This window comes from Pistacia vera, unplaced genomic scaffold (genome assembly GCF_008641045.1).
Source record: "Pistacia vera cultivar Batoury unplaced genomic scaffold, PisVer_v2 Contig306, whole genome shotgun sequence".
Lineage (NCBI taxonomy): Eukaryota > Viridiplantae > Streptophyta > Magnoliopsida > Sapindales > Anacardiaceae > Pistacia > Pistacia vera.
In genome coordinates this window covers 166,288-189,832 of record NW_022196120.1, presented here as the reverse complement: position 1 = coordinate 189,832, position 23,545 = coordinate 166,288, and the positions used below count along the sequence as shown (strand labels likewise).

The 23,545-nt window shown below is 35.7% G+C and overlaps 2 protein-coding genes across 2 annotated transcripts; both read left to right on the top strand.

Annotated features, from left to right (window-relative positions):
- Positions 1-1,284: 1,284 nt before the first annotated feature.
- LOC116135927 (putative ABC transporter C family member 15) lies at positions 1,285-8,398 on the top strand. The gene is made up of 11 exons (XM_031421637.1): positions 1,285-1,533; positions 2,860-5,210; positions 5,320-5,406; positions 5,562-6,188; positions 6,303-6,467; positions 6,598-6,892; positions 7,007-7,221; positions 7,319-7,624; positions 7,697-7,760; positions 7,840-8,079; positions 8,165-8,398. The coding sequence occupies exons 1-11, from the start codon at positions 1,503-1,505 to the stop codon at positions 8,287-8,289; spliced, it is 4,506 nt and encodes a 1,501-aa protein (XP_031277497.1). The 5' UTR covers positions 1,285-1,502; the 3' UTR covers positions 8,290-8,398.
- Positions 8,399-11,849: 3,451 nt separating this feature from the next.
- LOC116135942 (PR5-like receptor kinase) lies at positions 11,850-13,109 on the top strand. Its single transcript, XM_031421653.1, has one exon. The coding sequence runs from the start codon at positions 11,850-11,852 to the stop codon at positions 13,107-13,109; it is 1,260 nt and encodes a 419-aa protein (XP_031277513.1).
- The last annotated feature ends 10,436 nt before the right edge of the window (positions 13,110-23,545 follow it).

The following is a 23,545-nucleotide window of genomic DNA, read 5'->3' as shown; positions in this document are numbered from 1 at the left end:
CTAGCTAGCTAGCTAGCTCAAATGAAAACAATTCCAATCATAATCCATGCATCACGAGGTAACAGTATCTGCCTTCATCTCACTATACAATTACAATTACAATTACAATACAACAATAACATTTCCTTTTCTTGCACCCACTCTCAAGTGTAGTCACATCATAAATAATTAATCATTTATTTAACATAAATTTTACCTATAATATTTATGTAATTTAATCTTTTTCTGTCGTTGTTTTGTCGCAAGTGTTGGCTTAGCCTTAAACAATAGACAAAAAATAATTAAAAAATGTGTAGTTAATTTTGAGAGTGTAGTGTTGTGTTGTGCGGCATTCATTCTCACATCACATGCCCCGCCACTATTACATGGAAGATCAAACACTGATTAGACTGCTAATTAAAACATTACTAGTGCAAGTAGAAGATGATTATGTTGACATAAAATCAAATTAAGTTAATATATATGTAGCAAGTCGCTTTCTTGGCCATATAGAATGAAACAATACAATCTGGTAGTTATCCATCGTTTTCTTTTCAATTCATGATTTAGATTTGGTAATCGGATCAAGCTCACTTCACTTCTTCTACTTGTATGCAAATAGAAAATGGTGTATGTGTTTGTAAATAAAATAGCCTTGTCATTCCTAACTTTATAATTTATGGAATGGAGTATTGTATTTTCTACGTCAGGCAGCTCAGCAGAGGTGGCCCATCGAGAACGACCTCACTAACCTCTCCACTCATCAACCACAACAATACAAACAACAAAAACACACATACATTTAATGCATCTGAATCTGATCTGACTAACACCAAGCCACCAACCATTCCACATGCTTTCTCAAACTACATTTTATATTTATTTTCTACTCCCAATAATTGGACGGATCTTTCGCCAACCTCGGGCATTGTTAAGGGATTAAAATTTTAATTATATTCTCATCAATTTCAAAAGAATTCAATATGTTATGATTTGAAGTTGTTTGGATGTCTGTCTATATATATAAAAACAGAATTGAATTCTTACCTAGAAATTATGATCCTACAACCTAGCTATTTCCAGCGCCTAGTGTGAGAGTTGGGTCCAATCAGGAATGCATTACTTTGTTCTTTTAAGAGCCGTCACTCACTTTGCTACGTCCACCATCATCAACGCCGCACCCTTACCTAGATTACATTTTCACATTTACGCTACCTGCCAAACTACCCTTCTTAACAAATCACATATTCTTAATTTATTGTTTTTTAGTTCTTGTGCTCTCCGAGTCTTATTTTACATCTCCCTCTCCCTCTCCCTCTCCCTCTCTCACTTCATCCTCATGGTCCCATTCATCAATACATGAATATGACCTCTTGAAACATGCAAAAACCTGCCATTCCAAACTTCAAACTTTCCTATAATATTAACTTCCCCCAATATATAACACTTGTTTAGCCTACTGCTGTTGTTGTTGTTGTTGTTCAAGTTGAAGTTGAAGTTGAAGTTGAAGTTGAAGTTGGCAGATGGATATGTTCCCTTCAAACTTTGCTTCCAGTAAGCTACCTCTAACCTCTTCCTATTCTATTCTATTCTATGATTATACTTACTTGCGCAAACAAACTTATGAATCAATTCTAATTTAATACACCATATCTTATGTGTATATATAAGAACACCTTATCACAAATAATTGTTTACGCAATTAAGTGCAGTTAGAGTTCCAGATAGTGATTAGTGAAGAAAATTGATGCCACTTCATTCAAAATCTAATATTTACTTGTCTCTCTATCTTCTATAGCCAACTTCAAGCAAATTTTATTAACGTAAAACTTTTTTCGCTATATTCTAATTCAACCCCATTTTCTTTATTCCTAAGCAACTTTCTTCAAAATTCTCCTCTTCAGTTGCTTAGTTTGCCCCCAGAATGTCCCTTAAAGTCATTTTCTTATTTCTTTTATACTACAAGTGCAACGCTTAGTTCACTCTGTTATCTTGTATAAACATTGATGCACATTATGCTACTGGTGAATTAGCACCTTTACAAACCACTTGCTCGATTAGTCATAAAGAACTTTTACATTTTTGCATAGATTAAATATTAGTGTTTTTAGCTAGTGGTTATTTACTAGTTCCAACTTCTAATTAAGAAACAATTTCTTTTTTTTCTTAGTCCAAATCCAGAAAACAGAGTTGTTTAATCTCAACCTGAAATCTAGAGGGATCTTCCGAGGAGAGTAGGAGAAAGTGGAAAAGAAATCTGTTTCAGTATATATTAAATTTCTTAGATGCCAATTGAAATAAAAATAGTTGCAAACTGAATTTTAAATAATTAAAAAAAAATGCAAACCCGATAAGCAAGAGAGAAATGAAGAACTATATAAAAAGTACTCACTGATATCATGTGGTTTAAATGTTTAGTTGTGCCGGAGTCCAGGACAGTGACGATGAAACATACTCAAAATATGGTGGTAACCCTCTCTAGAATAGTCCACAACTTATCTTAATTTGTTTAAAAAAAAAAAAAAAACATTCCTGTCAAACACAAAATGCCACATTAGTAGTCACAATGTCCTTGCGTTAATAAACTGGTGCAATAAAATTTGCTTATCATAAAAACAAGCTTCTTTTGTAGTATAATTGACAAAATCATATTCACGATAGTTCATGTCCAATATATCTATCACTGATCAAATCTACTATTAATCCTATCATTGTACAACCATATAGCAATTTCACATTCATAGCCTACTTTAAAACCCAGCTGCAGTTAAAACAGTAAATATTTTACTAGTAATATCAATAGGAATGTAACTGCATTGGAAAAAGAAATTAGTATGTCTCTCCCAAAGATATCTTTAACCTGCTTGTAACGTGTGACAGAATTTAAGCTTCTCCAGTCCAACAAAGCATGGCGGCTACTAAAATCACCCTGTTTGAGGGAGCATATCTTCATAGTTGTGCAACTTGGGTTCCTTGGACTCTTACTTTTTCAATTTGTACGAAGAATTATCAGTCTAATAAGCAGACATGGAACAGAGTTGAGAGATCAAGTTGCAGAGAAGTCCAACATTAATGTAAAGTTTAGCATCTCTTACAAAGCCACCATGGTTTGCTCCGCTTTACTATTTGGCACTCATTTCATGATGTTACTGAATATGCTAAATGGTAGTGAGACACTCTGCAGCTCTCCTGTTCGAGCTTTTTCTTCAGAGATTATGCAAGTGGTTTCATGGGCGAGTACATTGCTTGTAGTATACAAGATTCCTCATACTAAGTATGCCAAGTTTCCTTGTCTTCTGAGAGCATGGTGGTTTTGCAGCTTTTTGTTGTGCGTTATCTGCACAGCTCTTGATACCTATTTCAGAATTATAAACACAAGTAAATTCGGAATACAAGATTATATGGATCTCATTGGCCTCCTTGCATCCACCTTCCTTTTTGGTATATCAATCCGAGGGAAGACAGGCTTAGTTTATAATGTCTCTGGTGACATAACTGAGCCGCTTCTCAATGGAAAAGATTCTAGACATTCACAATACAAAAGGGAATCTCAATATGCAAAAGCGACTCTTCTCCAACTGATTACCTTCTCCTGGCTCAACCCATTATTTGCTGTTGGAATAAAAAAACCTCTTGAACAGGATGAAATCCCAGATGTTGATATCAAGGACTCTGCTGGATTTCTATCTTACACATTTGAACAGAACTTAAAACATGTTAAACAGGAAAAGGAAAGCACAAACCCATCTCTCTACAAGGCAATGTTTTTGTTTATTAGAAAGAAAGCAGCAATTAATGCACTTTTTGCTGTGACAAGTGCTGGAGCATCGTATGTTGGCCCATACCTTATTGACAACTTCGTAAATTTCCTCAGCAATAGGAAAAACCAGAGCTTACAGAGTGGGTACTTGCTTGCTCTCACCTTTTTAGGTGCCAAGATGGTTGAGACAATAGCACAGAGGCAATGGATCTTTGGAGCCCGCCAGTTAGGCATTCGCCTAAGAGCAGCTTTGATATCTGAGATATACAAAAAGGGGCTGCATTTGTCAAGCCAATCCCGCCAAAGTCGCACCAGTGGAGAGATTATCAATTATATGAGTGTAGATGTCCAAAGAATTACAGACTTTATGTGGTACGTAAATACTATATGGATGTTTCCCGTGCAGATATCCTTAGCCATCTACATTCTGCATACAAATATAGGTTTGGGATCCTTGGCTGCATTGACAGCAACTGCAACAGTCATGTCTTGCAACATACCTATTACAAAGAATCAGAAGAGATACCAATCAATGATCATGGATGCTAAGGATAATAGGATGAAAGCCACTTCAGAAGTTTTGAGAAATATGAAGACGCTAAAACTTCAAGCATGGGATGATCAGTACCTCCACAAACTTGAAAGTTTGAGGAAAGTCGAGTGCAACTGGCTATGGAAGTCACTAAGATTAGCAGCAACTTCAGCTTTCATTTTCTGGGGAGCACCCACATTCATCTCTGTGCTGACTTTTGGGACATGTATTCTAATGGGAATTGAACTTACAGCTGGGAGAGTCTTATCCGCACTGGCCACCTTCCGAATGTTACAAGATCCTATATTTAGTTTACCTGATCTACTGTCAGTGATTGCACAGGCCAAAGTTTCAGCAGATCGGATCGCTTCTTTCCTCCAGGAAGATGAAATTCAGCAGGATGCTATTGACTATGTCCGAAAAGAGGAATCGGATTACGAAGTTGATATTGAGAATGGTAAATTTAGCTGGACTTCTGAGTTAAGCAGCCCAACTCTCGATGGAATACAGTTGAAAGTAAGCAAAGGGATGAAGGTGGCAATTTGTGGGACGGTAGGTTCAGGCAAGTCTAGCCTGCTTTCATGCATTATCGGGGAAATACAGAAGCTGGCAGGGACAGTCAAGATCAGTGGTACAAAGGCTTATGTTCCTCAGTCACCATGGATACTGACAGGAAATATCAGGGAAAATATTCTTTTTGGGAATCAATGGGACAGTTGCAAGTATGACAGGACGGTTAAAGCATGTGCCTTGACAAAGGATTTTGAGCTGTTCTCCTGTGGTGACCTTACCGAGATTGGAGAAAGAGGGATAAATATGAGCGGAGGACAGAAACAGAGGATACAAATTGCCCGAGCAGTTTATCAGGATGCAGATATATATCTACTCGATGACCCTTTCAGTGCTGTAGATGCTCATACAGGCTCCCAACTCTTTAAGGTGAGGTCCATAGTAAGAGTAGATGTTAGTAGAAATATATCTCATTCACTCCACTACTTAGAAAAACCACAACTACTTAATACATTGATTGCTTAATTACTCTTTGTAGGAGTGCTTGATGGGACTTCTTAAAGACAAGACCGTACTTTATGTTACCCACCAAGTTGAGTTTCTTCCAGCAGCAGACCTCATTCTGGTAAGCATGTTCCTGTAAAAGATCTGTTCACTTTTCTGTCATTTGAACAGAACAAAATGGATCCGTTTAAGCAATTGAAAACAAGAAAAATAGTGTATTTCCAAACAATTAATTATATAGGGACAAGTTACCACAACTTCTATAAATCTTAACAGGTGATGGAGAACGGAAGAATTGCACAAGCAGGTAGATTTGAAGAACTTCTGAAACAAAATATAGGGTTTGAAGTTTTAGTTGGGGCTCATAGCCAAGCTCTAGAGTCAATTATGACAGTTGAGAATTCAAGCAGAACACCTCAAGAACCAACACCTGAAACTGATTCCAGTAGTTCAAATGCACAAGTTGAGCATGAACCAGAATCTACAGAAGAGATAAAAGAAAAGGGAGGAAAACTGGTGCAAGAAGAAGAGAGAGAGAAAGGAAGCATTGGAAAAGAAGTTTATTGGTCTTATTTAACTTCTGTGAAAGGAGGAGCACTAGTTCCAACCATAATCTTGGCTCAGTCATCATTCCAAGTATTACAGGTAGCTAGTAACTATTGGATGGCATGGTCTTCTCCACCTACAATCGACACCCAACCAGAAATAGGAATGAATGTAGTTTTACTTGTATATGCATTACTTGCTGTTGGAAGTTCACTTTGCGTGCTGTTACGAGCCATGCTAGTAGCAATAACAGGACTTCGAACTGCCCAAAAACTATTCACTGACATGCTGCATAGCATACTCCGAGCTCCAATGGCATTTTTTGATTCAACTCCAACCGGAAGAATCTTAAACCGGGTCAGTAACAGATAAAATTATCTATTCATACAGGACTGTCCCTTAAAATGCAATTCTTAGGCATAGCAATCAATGATTCGGAGCAACAATGTATTCAAGTTATTTCATTTGCAGGCATCTTCAGATCAAAGTGTACTAGACTTGGAACTGGCAACCAGATTAGGTTGGTGTGCTTTCTCAATAATACAGATTCTAGGGACCATTGCAGTGATGTCACAGGTAGCATGGGAAGTGTTTGTGGTCTTCATTCCGGTAACTGCTATCTGCATATGGTACCAAGTAAGAGACAAACTCAGCTTTAACATTGATCTACCAATAGGTGGTTGCTTAAGAATTTAGAAACCATATTCTCTCATAAGCTCAAAAGTAATAGTTTAATTCCTTTGATTCTTATGTGTTATTGCTTCAGCAATATTACATACCAACAGCCAGAGAACTGGCCCGCTTGTCAGAGATACAAAGAGCTCCAATCCTCCACCACTTTGCAGAGTCACTATCAGGAGCAGCAACAATTCATGCTTTTGATCAAGAAGACCGGTTCACAAATTTAAATCTGAGTCTGATTGACAACTTCTCAAGGCCATTGTTTCACAATGTCTCAGCTATGGAATGGCTTTCTTTCAGACTAAATTTACTGTCAAATTTTGTGTTTGCCTTCTCATTGGTTTTGCTGGTAACTCTCCCTGAAGGAATAATTAATCCAAGTGAGTATCACATTAACTTTTTAGACATTATTGAACACTATATTTATATATATATATATTGTTTTTACAAGAATAGTCATAAGGAGTAATGAGAATATGATTCTTGAATAACAGGCATTGCAGGGTTAGCAGTAACATATGGAATAAATTTGAATGTTCTGCAAGCTTCCATTATATGGAACATATGCAATGCGGAAAACAAAATGATCTCAGTAGAAAGAATACTTCAGTACTCAAACATAAAAAGTGAAGCTCCCCTTGTAATTGAAGAGTGCAGACCTCCGAATAACTGGCCAGAAGTTGGATCAATTTGCTTCCAAAATTTGCAAGTAAGCCTATATTAGTATAAGCAAGGAGAGAGTCCCTAGTAATCCTAAGAATTTTAAAATTAATAGATTAAAAAAATCAAATCTCATGTGGTTGCAGATCCGTTATGCTGAACATCTGCCATCAGTGTTGAAAAACATATCATGCACATTTCCAGGAAGGAAGAAAGTCGGTGTTGTGGGAAGGACAGGGAGTGGAAAATCAACCCTCATACAAGCCATATTCAGGATTATTGAACCTAGAGAGGGAAGCATTATAATTGATGATGTGGACATTTCCAAGATAGGGCTTCATGATTTAAGATCAAGACTTAGCATCATTCCACAAGACCCAACACTCTTTGAGGGAACTGTTAGAGGAAATCTTGATCCACTGCTTCAATATTCTGACAAACAAGTCTGGGAGGTAAAATTAATCATAAAAAGTTAGAATTAATTAAAAAATATTTCATCTGACATCATATAATTCATGCTTCAGGCTCTAGATAAATGTCAACTTGGTGATATAGTGCGTGCAAAGGAAGAGAAGTTGGATAGCACAGGTGAGGTTTATCAATTTCAATTATAATCGATATAATCAAAATTCAATTGCATTGACTTACTGTGAGAGTTCCGTTACAGTGGTTGAAAATGGTGAAAATTGGAGTGTGGGGCAAAGGCAGTTATTGTGTCTTGGAAGGACCTTGCTGAAGAAAAGCAGCATTCTGGTACTGGATGAAGCAACAGCATCGGTGGATTCTGCAACTGATGGGATCATACAAAAGATCATTACTCAAGAATTCAAAAATCGCACAGTTGTTACAATTGCTCACAGAATCCACACCGTTATTGATAGCGATCTTGTGTTGGTCCTTAGTGATGGTAAAATATCACATCTATCTTTTTATTATTATTATTTTGGATTTGGTATGATATATTATTTTATTTTATTTTATTTTGTGAGCAGGAAGGATTGCAGAATATGACACACCAAAAAAACTACTAGAAAGAGAAGATTCTTTCTTCTCTAAATTGATAAAGGAGTACTCTATGAGATCTCACAACTTCAACAACTTGGCGACGCCATCATGATTATCGTAAAAATCTCCTGCAAAATATAAAAGATTTGGTGGATGGATCAGCACGATCGACAGCGCACCCTCCCGCCAGTCAGGGGTTTAATATTTTACGATGACAATGAAATAAGGATGGATACTCTCCAAATCAAAACCCTTGATATATAAGGTTATATTTTAAGCACTAAAATGCTAGCATTATTTACTATCTAGCCATTCTTCCTTTTGTGCTCATTGGGATCAATAGCAAAGGGCTAGGTTGGTTAACGTTGGCNTTTTTTTTTTTTTTTTTTTTTCTTGATGATTGGTGGTGTTTGAGCCAGTTTCCGCATACTTCAACTAATCCCTTGAGATTGACTGTTGAATTACCGACTGAGTAAGAATTCTAATGACCACCCGTATTAGCAACCGTGAGGACTTGAACTCGTAAGATCATGTTAGATTCTATTATTGTTCTTTTATCCTCAAGAGAATTTGAACTTATGAGACCATGTTAGATTCTTTTATTGGGAGACCATTTTGCTTATCTTTTACCGGTGATGACTTGAGTGCTTTTCTTTGAATATCTTTTACTAGTGATAACTTTCACAAAGATGTAAGTTGTAACAACACGAATCAATATACATAACATAAAATAGAAAAGACAAGATGAAAAACCTGTGAGTTGGACATCACAAAGCCCAGATGGCCCATGGTTAGAGAGAGTTATGGGCCATGTATTCTCATAATCTAAAACAATATAAGGAAATTATGAAAGTTACTCCTCAAGCGGACAATATCTAATCATTTTGAAAATTTATGTACTTACTTAGTTTATACATCATCTTTTACCGTTGTAGATAATACTAAATACTTAAAATGACCATGAAATTATATTTATTTTTAGAATTTTGTAGATGTGGTATCAAATCGGGGCAGCCTGGGTTGGGGCAAATTATTTTTTGTTCAGGTCCAGGTTCACTTCAGTCCATCTATAAGGACTAGTTAGAGGGGTGAGTTCATTAGTCCTTGAATCAATTGGGCTCGTTTTCTGGATGGCTATGCCTTGATTAGCCCACAATCAGCCTAAGCTTGGGTCACATTATCTTAACGAGAGGGAATGGTGGTTGGAGTAAAAATTAATTGCCTATAAATCCAATTAGTGCAATTGGTGCATGGTATCAGATTTATTAAATTTTTTTATTAGAGGAATATTAAGATATTTGAAAAAAAAAAAAAAAAAAAAAAAAAAAAAGCTTCCAACATATAATCACATGATTACAGGATAATAAGTTAAATGTGTTATTTTCCTTTAATCAATATGGTGTTCACCCAAAAATATGCACATTACTTGGGATTTTAATTTTGTAAATATAACTTTGTGTTTAGTGTAACAATGAAATAGAATGACAATATACAATTAATCATTTAATTATTTAAATAAAATTAAAATCAGTTAAATATATAGTTATACATGAAACCACTTCAAATAAAATTATTATTTTTAACTAATTAATAGAAGTATTTAATAATTAGTTTTATAGAAGACTAGTCTGCGTGCTTTACTTTTATACTCATTTTATTTAAAGATATTGGGTTTTATTCTTGATTGATGCTGTTGGATTGAATCTTACAATCACAAAATATATTTTAACATCACTTAGTTTAAAGAAATTTGTATAAATATTGTATCCAAATATTACATTTATTGGAGTATAAGTTACTTATTACAAATTATATAATTCATATAAGTATGTAATGGAGAGTTTCAGCATTAATAACTTTGAAAGGCTTGTTTCTAGAAATGTAACTACCGCTGCATTTGTATCAAATTGGTTCACATAATCCGATTAGTATTTAAGCGTACTTTGAAAACACTTCACTCGACTTTGTCAAACTCAAATTAAAATTTAAAACTTAATTTGTCATGATTCATTTTCACCAACAATTAGTATTGGCCAGTGATGAGAAATATGTAAACTTCAGCGCCCCGTTTCACTGTGCAAACTTGGAGAATATTGAATATCCTTTCTGGGGAACGAGTAGGCCAGAGTATTGTGGGCACCTGCTGGGTTATGAGTTGGACTGCCAAGGCGTGATCGCAGAGATTACAATCATGGGGAGAACCTACGTAGTGCTTGACGTCAATAACGCTTCCCGGAGTCTCACAGTTGTTATATAAGATTAGTGGAATGACATTTGTCCCTCAAACGCTTCTTTAATTATACTTCCGATACATAAAATTTTACGCTGTATTATCACTGCCCTCCTCTTGTGAAAGACATTCCGGTCGCGCTGCTTCCCTTTAATTGCAGACACCAATGATTATTATTTCATAGAGTAAACGACATTTTCCCACCCAAGGTTTCGTGCATGCAAGTTCGCACCCTTGATTTTATAAATTCCATTTTCCACCCTTAAACTGACAAAAATCATTTAATATGGCCGTTGAAGGGTAAAATAGTCATTTGAACTACATCAAATCCGAAATGAAAATAAAAATTTCAAATAAACCTCCACGTCTCAAATTTCTCTACAAGCACCGTCCCCATCTCAAATTTCTTTCAGTTTCTCTCTTCTAACCTTCATTGCTTTCCCGTCACCTTCCTCTATTTCTTCTCTTCTTATTCTTCTTCTTCCTTTCTTTTTTTTCTTCTCCCCTCCTTCCTTCCTTTCTTCTCTCCTTCTCATAAAATCACTGTTACTCTTGACATCAATGCGAAATTGCCAATCACAAAAGCTAGAATAGGAACAAAACACTATCAACATTGACCCAAATATCAATATCAGTCAAAAGCGTGACAAATCCCTGGCACATACCCATAATTTCATCTCAATGAAACCATCAATCACATTAAAATGAGGTAATATAATGTTTCAAAGGAAGAACCATTTTTGGAGAAACCACAAATATTAATCATCCACATCAAAGCCCAAACAACACAAAATTCATATTTTTGAGAACCCACCTTAACAATCCAGTCAACCGTCTCTTTTCTAGGCACCAAATCCAAATCAGGGCGCCGCGATTTGGCCAAAATTCAGCAGCGACGAGGCCCTCATGCGGTGACCCAAACCCATGCAAGGGCCAAGCAACCATGAAGAGAAGGAGAGAAGAAAGAAAGGAAAGAAGAGAAGAGAAGAAAGAAAGGAAATATAGTATAGGAGAATATAGTATATGATATTCTCCTATACTATATTTAAGGAACCTCATTAGTATTGAATTTGTATTTATCATATTATCTACCAGGTTTGAGTAAATAACATTAATAATCAATAAATATTTAGATTATCGTAGATTATAATGTGTTGTATGAAATCTAATCTAACTATCAAAATTTAAAAATACATTATAGCAAGGATTCAATTACTTTGGTACAAACTATATTTATGGTCGGGTACCGGTGGCATTTTGACTTGATAATTAGCTAATTATAATAGAGAGCACATTTGTATGGTGATCTATCATTAATAAGACTGTTTTAAATGTCCTTTGTGTCTATCTTACAATGAAATTCACCTGCACCTTCTTTCCCGTTTTGTTGGTCAAAATATGTGAACTATGTATGCATAGATCAATTCTCAGCAAATGAGAATATGATCATTTTCAATGTAGAATATTTTATATTGAAACGAGATGGTCTTGAGTCAATGTTTCCAATTACAACTTTACTTGTGTTCTGTTCAAGATCACTGATATTTCTGGATCTCTTGACAGTTGGAAGGAAAAATAAACCTTTAGTCATTGGCGTAACAGTTGCATCATGTGTGGTGGGACTGGGGGTAGTAATGATCCTCTGCATTCTTCTCATTGTTGGTAGAGGACGATTTTTGAAGAAGAAAACAGAGAATGATAAAACCGTACAGGCCTTTGTTAGAAATTACGATTCTCTCACTCCACATAGATACAGTTATTATGATGTTAAAAAGATGACAACATCATTCAGGGATGAACTTGGTCAAGGAGGCTTCGGTGATGTCTACAAAGGAATGTTATTAGATGGTCGTCTTGTTGCAGTGAAGGTATTGAAGGAATCTAAAGGTAATGGGGAGGAATTTATCAATGAGGTCGCTAGCATCAGTAGAACATCTCATGTTAATATATTTGCTTTTTTAGGTTTTTGTTATAAGAAGAAGAAAAGAGCTCTTATATATGAATTTATGTCTAATGGATCTCTAGAAAAATTCATATATGATAACGAACCTTCAAGTGTTAACCGCAAGTTGGAATGGGAAACAATGTCTCATATTGTAGTTGGAATTGCCAGAGGTTTAGAGTATTTACACCGAAGGTGTAATATAAGGATTGTGTATTTTGATATAAAACCTCACAATATTCTCTTAGATGAAGACTTTTGTCCAAAGATATCTAATTTTGGACTTGCTAAACAATCCAACACAAAAGAGAGTATCATATCAATGTTAGTTGCTAGAGGAACTATGGGATATACTGCACCGAAAGCATTTTGTCAACATTTCGGAGAAGTTTCTCACAAGTCTGATGTCTATAGTTACGAAATGATGGTTCTCGAAATGATTGGGGGGAGAAAAAACATTGATGTTGGAGTGTCTCATACCAGTCAAATATATTTTCCACATTGGATACACAAGTGTGTTGAATCTGGAAAGGATCTCGAACTTCATGGGGTTGTCACTGATGAAGAAAAAGAGATTGTGAAAAAGATGATATTAGTGGGCTTGTGGTGCATTCAAACCAATCCATCTGATAGACCATCGAAGACCAAAGTTGTAGAAATATTGGAAGGTAGCCTAGAAAACTTGGAGGTTCCACCAAAACCTTATTTGTCTTCTCCAACAAGATCACCTCAACATTCTTCTCCTACATCATCAACATGAGTAATGCATCACACAAAAAGACTCTTGTCTATTTGAGTAGTTAACACAGTGCAACATAAATCATTATATGGTATTATCCTTTAATTGATATATCATTTATTTTTATTTAATGAGTTAATATAAATATTTTCACTCTTCCAAAAATTTTGTATCATATATTTAGTATATCTTTTTTTTTTTTTTTTTATGATCGGTGGTGTTTGAGCCAGCTTACGCATATATTAACTAATCCCCCGAGATTGTAGAACTACCAATTGAGTAAGAATTTTAGTGACTACCCCTATTAGTAACCGTAGGAACTCGAACTCACAAGATCATGTTAGATCATCCTCTTATTTTTTTAACTGCAAGGGGACTCGAACTTGGGAGACTATGTTGAATCTTCCTCTTAGGAGATCATTTTGTATATCTTTTACTAGTAAAAACTTGAGTGCTCTTCTTTGAGTATCTTTTACTAGCGATAACTTTCACAAAGATGTAAAAATAAGATTCAAGATACATAATATAAAATAGGAAAGATAAGATGAAAAAGGTGAGAGTTGGACATCACAAAGCCCAGATGGCCCCTGGTTAGAGAGAGTTATGGGCTATGTATTCTCAGAATCTCTAACAATATAAGGAAATTATGAAAGTTATTCCTCAAGCGGACAATATTTAATCATACTGAAAATTTATATACTTATTTAGTTGATACATCATCTTTTACGGTTGTAGATAATACTAAATACATAAAATGACCATGAAATTATATTTATTTTTAGAGTTTTGTAAATGTACGCAAATTATTCTTATTATTTTTTATTCTGGTTCTGGTTCACTTCAGTCCATGAGGACTAGTTAGAGGGGTAAGCCTATTAGTCCTTAAATTGGGCTCATTTTCCGGATGTTATGCCTTGGTTAGCCCGCCGTCAGGCCTAAGCTTGGGTCACTTTATCTTAGCGAGAGGGACTCAGCACTCAGGTCGATTAAATGGTGGTTGGAGTAAAAATGAAGAGAAATGCTAAATGTACAAAACCTCTTACAAAGAGTTTTTGTGTAAAGTGGTGTGACAACTAATTTCACATCAAATCTTCTCTTTCTTTTCACAAACTGATGGTGTTATAGTTGCTATTTCACTTTGTACAAAGACTCTTTGTACATCTAGCATTTCTCAAAAATTAATTGCCGATAAATCTGATTAGTGCATTTGGTGCATCGTATCAGATTTATTAAATTAACTCGACATTGTTAAACTCAAATTAAAACTTAATTGGTCATGATTCATTTTCAACAGCAATTAGTATTGGGACTATTGGCCAGTGATGCGAAATATATAAACTTCAGCGCCCCATTTCACTGTGCAAACTTGGAGAATATTAAATATCCTTTTTGGGGAACGAGTAGGCCAGAGTATTGTGGGCACCCGGGTCATGAGTTGCACTGCCAGGGCGTGATCGCATAGATTACAATCATGGAGAGAACCTACGTAGTGCTTGACATCAATAACGCTTCCCGGAGTCTCACGGTTGTTATACAAGATTACTGGAATGACATTTGTCCCTTGAACGCTTCTTTAATTATGGTTCTGATACATAAAATATAACGTTGTATTGTCACTGCCCTCCTCTTGTGAAAGACATTTCAGCCGCGCTGCTTCCCTTTAATTGCAGCTCGGTAGAGACAGACACTAATAATTACTATTTCATAAGGGGCAACAATAGTGTTAATTGAAAGTTTTAAAGGATTACCAAGTGTTTAAAATTTATGCGGAATGGGTTCTTTGTTCAATTTTTAGTATAAATGAGTTGTGAAAAACTTAATTAAAACATACATCAAAGCAAGTAAAGAATAAGCTCATTTTCACATGGTTTGACATTAAGCCTATATCCATAGGACCACATCCAGAGGAAGCAAATTCACTATGAAATACTTATGAGTTCAAATACAAAGCAAGATAATCAAAGTTGTAAAACACTCCCTGTTTTTTACACAATAACTCTATCTTCTTTGGTTAAACTTCAAGTTCTCATAGCAAGCTTCACGAACACAACACCATCATATTGAAGGAGAGCTCATCTCAAGAGCTTACACACAAGCTCTCATCACAATGATAAAAGCATCCAAAGATCTCACACAGGACAAGTGAGGATGGTAATTCTAAGCCTACCAAAGCATAGTAAGAAACTTTAACCAAAACGAGAACTTTAGAGAATATTCAGACAAAAAAACAAATGTGATTAGATCCCTTGAAGAAAAAGGCCAAAAAATGAGTAAATATAAAGAGATCAATGCGTCAAGAGTTGAAGGACAAAAAAGTTAAATATTAACTTTTGTGTTTTTCTTTTTACCGAAGAAATTTGGGACCACAGATAAAAACAATATTCCTTTTCTCACATAGCAAATAAAAAGTGGATAAATGTAAAGGAACAAAACAGAATATCAGCAAGGAATAATATTGTCCAAAAAATAAAACGAGTGCATGAGGGGAAAATATATGTTAGAAGTATTGTGAACACACACATGCTAAAGTGCTCACATTTGCAAAGGTGTTCACCTTTAGCAGGTGTGCCCACAATGGTAGAAAGGACAAAATAGTGCAAGACTCAAAACAAGATTATTATGTGACAAAAACACTAACAATCTCTCCCTTTGTCACTTATGATCAAAGCACAATTCTTAGACAACAAAAGAAAAAACATTTTTCAAAGTAAGAGATTGAAAATACAATTTAAGAACAAGACTACTCCCCTTCAATAATAAACCTCCCTCTAAACAAAACATAAGTTAAGAAGGAATTGGTAAAACCCTTTCAATGATCGCAGTCGCAATTGGTAAAACTAATACAACTTTCACAAGCTTATACACTAACATATACAAAATGTCTTATTTAAATCAAATTAAATTCTTAGCCAAATCACCAATTTCTTGTAACTCAGCAAATTCATTACAAGAACGCATGTCAATAACATAAGTCTTAGCCTAGTTCTCAAGTACCATCAACTCAAGTGTAGAAAAGTCACATGGATAAAACTAGCCAAACCCATTCTTCCCTCTCTTCTCTTTTTCCTTTTCTTTTGCTTCTTCTTTATGGGTTTTTCTCTCTTCTTCTTCATTTTGGACGAACAGTCTTATTTATAAAACAATTTCTTTGAATTATGAAACTGTCCAAAAATTCTCTTATTCTCACCATGACCCCATCACATCAGTTTTCTATTGTAAAAATACCCAAATTTCTCCCCTCAATTACGTGTAAACCCAACAATTCTTATTCCTTTTATTTTCACTCCTAATAAAACTTTTAAAAACTAACAGATTCCCTTGTATAAAAATAAAAATCACAAAAAATATAAAATATATATATTAGGATTAAAAATGGGGTCTACAAAAACAAAATCCAAACTTACTATTGGGGTCATCCCGTTCCCAAAATCTAATAGTTCTATAGGGGCGAAATTTAAATAAATGTATCTGAAAGTTTTTAAAAATTACGGTCCCCACTCGTCATTCATTGGATCGCCACTGATTCATTTCCGTTTCAAGGAAATTCAAAAGTATTGAGTAATTTAATTTCACGACTCTCAGCTTGAAAGCCACAAAATAAACACTATAAAATATTAACATCAAAACAAGAAATTATTAGCACTAAAAGCATCCAAAATTAGTAGTAATCCTCCTTAAACACGAAGAAACTGAAAAAATTCAATAAAATTATGCCACATTTCTCATGTTAGACTTTTACAATATGGTCCTGCACTTCTCCTTAATTGCATTTTGGTCCCTGTTGATGTGGTCATACGGTTGTGTCTCTTGGGCAGTTGTCTTTGATGGAAAGACAACTGCATATAAGAGAGAGAAGTTCACAGGTCCCCATTCGATGCATTTTTGATTCCCAAACCATCACCCAAAATTGCAGTCAAGTGGAAGATCCTGTAATTCATAAAGGAGCAAGAAGATTAAAGAAGTAATTGCTATGGCTGGAGGTTTGTCATTTATTTCCGCATATATTCCATGGAGTTTTTACAAACTTAGCATTGATTGTAGTGTAAAGAATTTGGAATATGAATATGTTTTACATTTGGTATCAGAGCTTATATGAATCTCTGCCTAGCATAAGTTATTTGTTGCAAATCTGAAAAATATTGCATAAAATTAGGATTTTTCCATTAAAACCCGTACTGTAAATCAAGCATAACTTTTATTATAAATAGAATTTGTTTTCGATTTTGATGTCATTGGAATCCTTGTTGAAAAAGCTTTCCACGGTATATTATTTGTCAAAAACGGAGTTCTGGATGCAAAGTTATGCTAGTTTTAAAGTTTTGGTTGGTAGTTATTGTTTGGGTGTTTTCGGAAGCCATTTATGGCATCTATTTAGGACGAAATTGTCATTTGGGATGTCACTGATATATGTTATAAGTCCACATTTGAGTTTCCCTCGAAAACGCCGGAAAAATGGCCGGAAACGGGCTGTTGAAAATCTGGAAAAATGCGGGTAAATGTTGCAGAAAACCGGTCAGAAGAACCGACCCAATAGGAAAACGGGTCAAAACGACCCGTCAAAGTCAAGTCAAACCGAGTCAAACAACCCAGTCACTCAGCCCAAACCCGTCAGGCAACCCGACCCGGTCAACGTCAGACCGGTCAACGGACCGGTAACGGGTCAGACTGGTCAACGGACCGGTCAACGGGTCAAACCGTTCAACCGACCCGGTCAAACGGTCAACCCACCCTGGTCAAGACCCGGCGCGTGAGGCGCGTGCGGACTTGGCTTGCGTCAGCGCGTGAAGGTTTAGGTTGGTGGCCGTGTAAGCGCGTGCAGGCCGTGAGGAGACTGTGGGGGCGCGTGGGGGCGCGTGAGAAAGTGTGCTGCCTTCTGGCGGCGCGTGGGGGCGCGTCCTCTGGTCCCGGTGGGCGTGGAAGTCAGTGACAGCTTGTATGATGGTTTTTATGTTATATATTCTTTGTTATGCAATAATAGTATTATTCTTGCATTGATTTGTGTTATATTATACAATTCATGTTATAAATTATTTGATGTTTTATGATCGTATATATTTTTGATTAATTTAGAGTAGCCGCAGCATCTAAATTATGATAAATATGCATTAAGAAATATTAGTTGTGATCATATTAAGGTTAATAACATCGGTTGTAGTTATCATATTAGTATAATCTTTTACCCACAGGGAATGTTATATTTTTATGATTATTAGGATGAAATAAAAATTATTCTTATTTCTTAATTAGCCCACAGGCATTATGAAATATTAATAATTTCTAGTTTCATCATTAAAGGATAATGAATCATAAATGTAATGTCTTTACCCACAGGGAGATTTTATGATATATCGATTCATTTATGATTTATATTTGTTTTACATTGGTAAACTTATAATTTTTATTGATGGTTTGTGCCTCATAATTTATTTAGTAAGCATGTCTATTGAATTACCTACAGTTGATCAAACTTTGATGATGGTTGAGAAAAGGTTCCTATTTAAATGGTGATAACTACAATCCTGGAGAGAGGCTGTCCTCCTTCATTTAGGTGTGCATAGATCTTGACTATGCTCTTCGTAAGGAAGAGCCACCAACCCTACAGATACTACTCTCAAGCTGAGATTGCTTTGTATGAACGGTGGGAGCGATCTAACCGTTTAAGCATGATGTTCATCAAATCTCACATTACGAGTAGTATCCGTGGTCGATACGGAGTGTAAAATGTCAAGGATCTTATGGAGGCAATTCATGCACAGTTTGAAACATCAGAAAGCATTAGAAGCGTCCTAATGAGTAGATTGACATCCATGAAGTTGACTGGTATTAAAGGAGTCCGTGAGCATATTATGAAAATGAGGACATAGCTGCTCAGTTGAAATCCCTTGAGATGGTGATTATGATGTTTCCTGGTGCATTATGTCCTGAACTCTCTCTCGTCTCATTATACTCCTTTCAAGATATCTTATAACACACAGAAGGATAAATGATCAATCAATGAGCTTTTGACCATGTGTGTTCAGAGGAGGAGAGACTGCTTCAGGAATGAATGAAACAGCACATCTGGTGACAGAAATGTCAAGTACGCTTCAAATAAGAATAAGAAGTGGAAGGGAAAAGGCAAGCTGCATGAGGTTATGAGCAAGGTAATAAGGACATATCAGTTTTTCTTCTGTAAAAGACGGACACATGAAGAAGGATTGTCTTAAGAAAAAGCCTGGCTTGATAAGAAGGTAACCTCTTATCTCTTGTGTGTATGAATCTAATAGATTTGTGTTTCACATAATGATTGGTGGATTATTCTGGTTCTACATCCTTTCTAATACCATACAGGGTTTTCTGATCAAAGAAAGCCATTGGGAGTGAATGCAGCATCTATTCAGAAATAGGATGCCTTCACGGTGTTGAAGCTGTTGGAACTTTTAGACTTATTTAAGTAAATTATGTTTTGGATTTAGAACGAACCTTTTATATTCCTAGTTTTTCTAGGAATAATTTCAGTTTCTAAACTTGTACCTGTGGATACTCTTTCAACTTTTATGGTAGTTCTTTTAATTATTTAAGAACTCATCTATGTTGGAAATGGTATTTTGGTTGATGGTTTGTTTATTATTCATTTAAGTGATACTGTTCCTTATAGTCTATGACTTCACATGCTAACACTGGTATGAAACGTACTATTATGTATGAAAACTCTTCCTTTTTGTGGCATAGGAGATTAGGACACATCTCCATTGATAGATTAAAAGGTTGGTAAATGCTGGAGTTCTTGAAACTCTTGACTTTACTGACTTTGATACTTGTAGACTGCTTAGAGAAGCAACTAACAATCCGAAGGGTGCCAAGAAGAGTTCTGAACTTTTATTTAGAAATCATACACACAGATATTTGTTGCCCTGACATGAGCTCTAGTGGTCAGAAATATTCATCACCTTTATTGATGATTACTCACGATATATGTATCTCTAATGCTTTATCACAAGGATGAAGCGTTGGATGCTTTCAAATATATAAGCAGAAGTAGAAACACATGTGGAAAACAAATTAAGATCGTGAGATCTGATAGATGGTGAATATTATGGTAGATACACTGGTATAGGACACACTTGGTCCATTTGCTAAATTTCTTCAAGACAAGGTATTGTGGCTCAGTACACCTTGCCTGGCACACCATCTCAGAATGGTGTAGCAGAACGAGAAATAGAACATTAATGGATATGGTGCGGAGTATGCTGAGTAACTCCAAACTTCCTCATTCTTTGTGGATTGAAGCTCTGAAACCTGCAGCGTATATATTAAACCGAGTTCCACTAAGGCGTTCCCAAAACTCCATTCGAATTATGGAAAGGTTGGAAACCAAGTTTAAGTCATTTACGCATCTAGGGTTGCCCAGTTGAGGTTAGAGTTTATAATCCACAGAACGGAAGTTAGATCCTAGGCTATTAGTGCATATTTTATTGGATATGCAGAAAAATCCAAGGGATATAAGTTTTATTGTCCTAACCATTCCATTAGAATTGTTGAATCAAGAAATGCCAAATTTCTTGAAATGATGTGGTTAGTGGGAGTGATCAACTCAGAGACTCAGTCTCTGAGAAAATTGATGTTTCAGACAATGCTCCTAATCAAGTAAAAGATTGGTTGTTCATCCAAACAGGGTGAATAATGAGGAATCACTCAATCAAAATCCACATTCTGATGCGGTTTTTTTAGAAGATCATTTTGACCAACCTCCAATACAAGTGGAACAACCAGTTGTGCAACAGTCTCAAGAGACTGCTGATACAACATTAGGAGATCTACTAGAACAAAGAAATCAGCAATTCCTACTGATTATGAAGTGTATGCAAGGTCTGACTATACATAGGTATTGAGGATGATCCAGACACGTTTTTACAAGCTATGAACAGTAGTAATCTGAGTTGTGGTATAATGCCATGATTGACGAGATGAATTCTATGGCGGATAATACGTTTGGACCTTGTTGACTTGCCTACTGGAAAGAAACCTATTGGTTGTAAATGGGTATTTAAAACCAAAAGGATTCATTAGCAACATTGAGAGATACAAGGCTAGACTTGTTGCCAGGGGTTCACACAAAAGGAAGGAATAGATTACAAAGAAACGTTTTCTCCAGTTTCTAAAAAGGATTCCTTTCGTATCATAATGGCATTAGTTGCCCATTTCAATTTAGATTTACATCAAATGGATGTTAAACAGCTTTTCTCAATGGAGATTTGGAGGAAGAGGTTTTATGAAACAGCCTGATGGTTTCATTTCAGTGATGGTGAGCATTGTTTTGCAAGCTTAAGAGTCCTTTATGGACTTAAACAAGCCTCCCGACAGTGGTATTAAGATTTCACACTGTTATCTCTTCATTTGGTTTGTAGAGAATGTCATGGATCAGTGTATATACCACAAGGTCAGTGGGAGTAAAATCATCTTTCTTGTGTTATATGTAGATGATATTCTCCTTGCAACCAATGATTTGGGTTTGCTACATGAGGTGAAACAATTTCTCTCTCAACATTTTAGTATGAAAGATATGGGTGAGGCGTCTTATGTCATTGGCATTAAGATTCATAGGGATAGGCCTCGACATGTTTTGGGACTATCTCAGAAGCCTATATTAATAAAATTCTTGAGAGATTTAGATGAAAGATTGTTCACCCAGTGTTGCACCCATTGTTAAGGTGTGACAGGTTCAATCTGAACCAATGTCCTACACTTGAGATTGAAAGGAACAAATGAAAACTATTCCTTATGCTCAGCTGTTGGAAGCCTAATGTAGGCTCAAGTCTGTACTAGACCTGACATCGCTTTTGCAGTTAGCATGTTAGGAAGATATCAAAGTAATCCAGGTTTGGATCATTGGAGAGCTGCAAAGAAGGTCATGAGGTTCTTCAAGGACTAAAGGTTTCATGCTTACTTATAAACGTTCCGACTTTTAGAAGTCGTCGGATATTCGAACTCAACTTCGCTGGATGCGTTGATTCTCGAAAATCAACATCCGGATATGTTTTTATGCTCGCCGGTGCTATATCTTGTAGAAGTGCCAACAATCTTTAGTTGCCACTTCTACCATGGAGGCTGTTTTGTTTCCTGTTTTGAGGCAACTACACAGGTATTTGGTTAGAAAGTTCATTTCTGGGCTTGGAGTTGTTGAGTCTATCTCTAGGCCAATAAGTTATATTGTGACAATTCAGCTGCTGTATTCTTTGCTAAGAATAATAAGAGTGGAGTCGAAGTAAACACATCGACATTAAGTACTTAGCAATAAGGGAGCACGTTAAGCCAAAGAAGTGCTCATTGAACACATACATACTGAGCAGATGATTGCTGATCCTCTAACGAAAGGCATGCCACCAAAGACGTTCAAGGATCATGTTGTCCAAATGGGACTATGTCCCGCTTTGTCACTATGAGAGGTAATACTTTCATTGTCTGAAACTTTGTACTTTAGTTTGTTTTCTCTTTTAAGTTGTATACATTTTGGTTGGAGACAAACAACATTCTAGAGGACCTAGAATAAACATTTGGGTTTGTTCATAAAGTGGTATTCCACATTTAAGCGTTTATTTAGAAAGAGTAAAATTGCATTGTAATACATAGAGGTAATTTGTTTAAAAGGGACTTACCGCTATGATTCATGTACTTTTTCCTCTTTCTAATTGAACATACCGCATATACATCTCTTGTGTTTTGGATTATATTATACAAGTTTGGACCAAGTGAGAATGTTAGACTTTTACAATATGGTCCTGCACTTCTCCTTAATTGCTTTTGGTCCCTGTTGATGTGGTCATACGGTTGTGTCTCTTGGGCAGTTGTCTTGATGGAAGACACACTGCATATAGAGAGAGAAGTTCACAGGTCCCCATTCGATGCTTTTTTGATTCCCAAACCATCACCCAAATTGCAGTCAAGTGGAAGATCCTGTAATTCATAAAGGAGCAAGAAATTAAAGAAGTAATTGCTATGGCTGGAGGTTTGTCATTTATTTCCGCATATATTCCATGGAGTTTTTAAACTGAGATTGATTGTATTGTAAATGAATATGGAATATGAATATGTTTTACATTCTCATCAACCACCCCACCACAACCAGTTGAATAGAAAGTATCTTAACCGCAGTCTAAATCACTAATAACTTACACATTCAAAAAATAATAAATAAAGCTACAAACTTAGCTCGTTTCTTATCAACCAAACAAACCATAAACATTGAATAAAACAAACCTTGGAATGCACAGAAAATCACAAAACACCAAGTACAAAATTTAACAAAACTTGCCTCATTTACTCCTCAGTCAAATAGACTACAAAAAATATGCTTAAATAAACAAAAATTAGAATTCAGAGCAATATTACTAAACAAAAGAGGTTAAAAAACAACAACAAAGTTTACCTCATTCTCTCATCAACCTAATAATAAACACCTTATAAATTAAAATAAAATA

Coding starts and splice junctions, on each gene's coding strand:
- LOC116135927 (XM_031421637.1), top strand. CDS start 1,503: ATGGATATGTTCCCTTCAAACTTTGCTTCCA. Junction 5,211..5,319: donor CAGGCTCCCAACTCTTTAAG/GTGAGGTCCATA, acceptor TACTCTTTGTAG/GAGTGCTTGATGGGACTTCT. Junction 7,222..7,318: donor TTTGCTTCCAAAATTTGCAA/GTAAGCCTATAT, acceptor ATGTGGTTGCAG/ATCCGTTATGCTGAACATCT.
- LOC116135942 (XM_031421653.1), top strand. CDS start 11,850: ATGATCATTTTCAATGTAGAATATTTTATATTGAAACGAGATGGTCTT.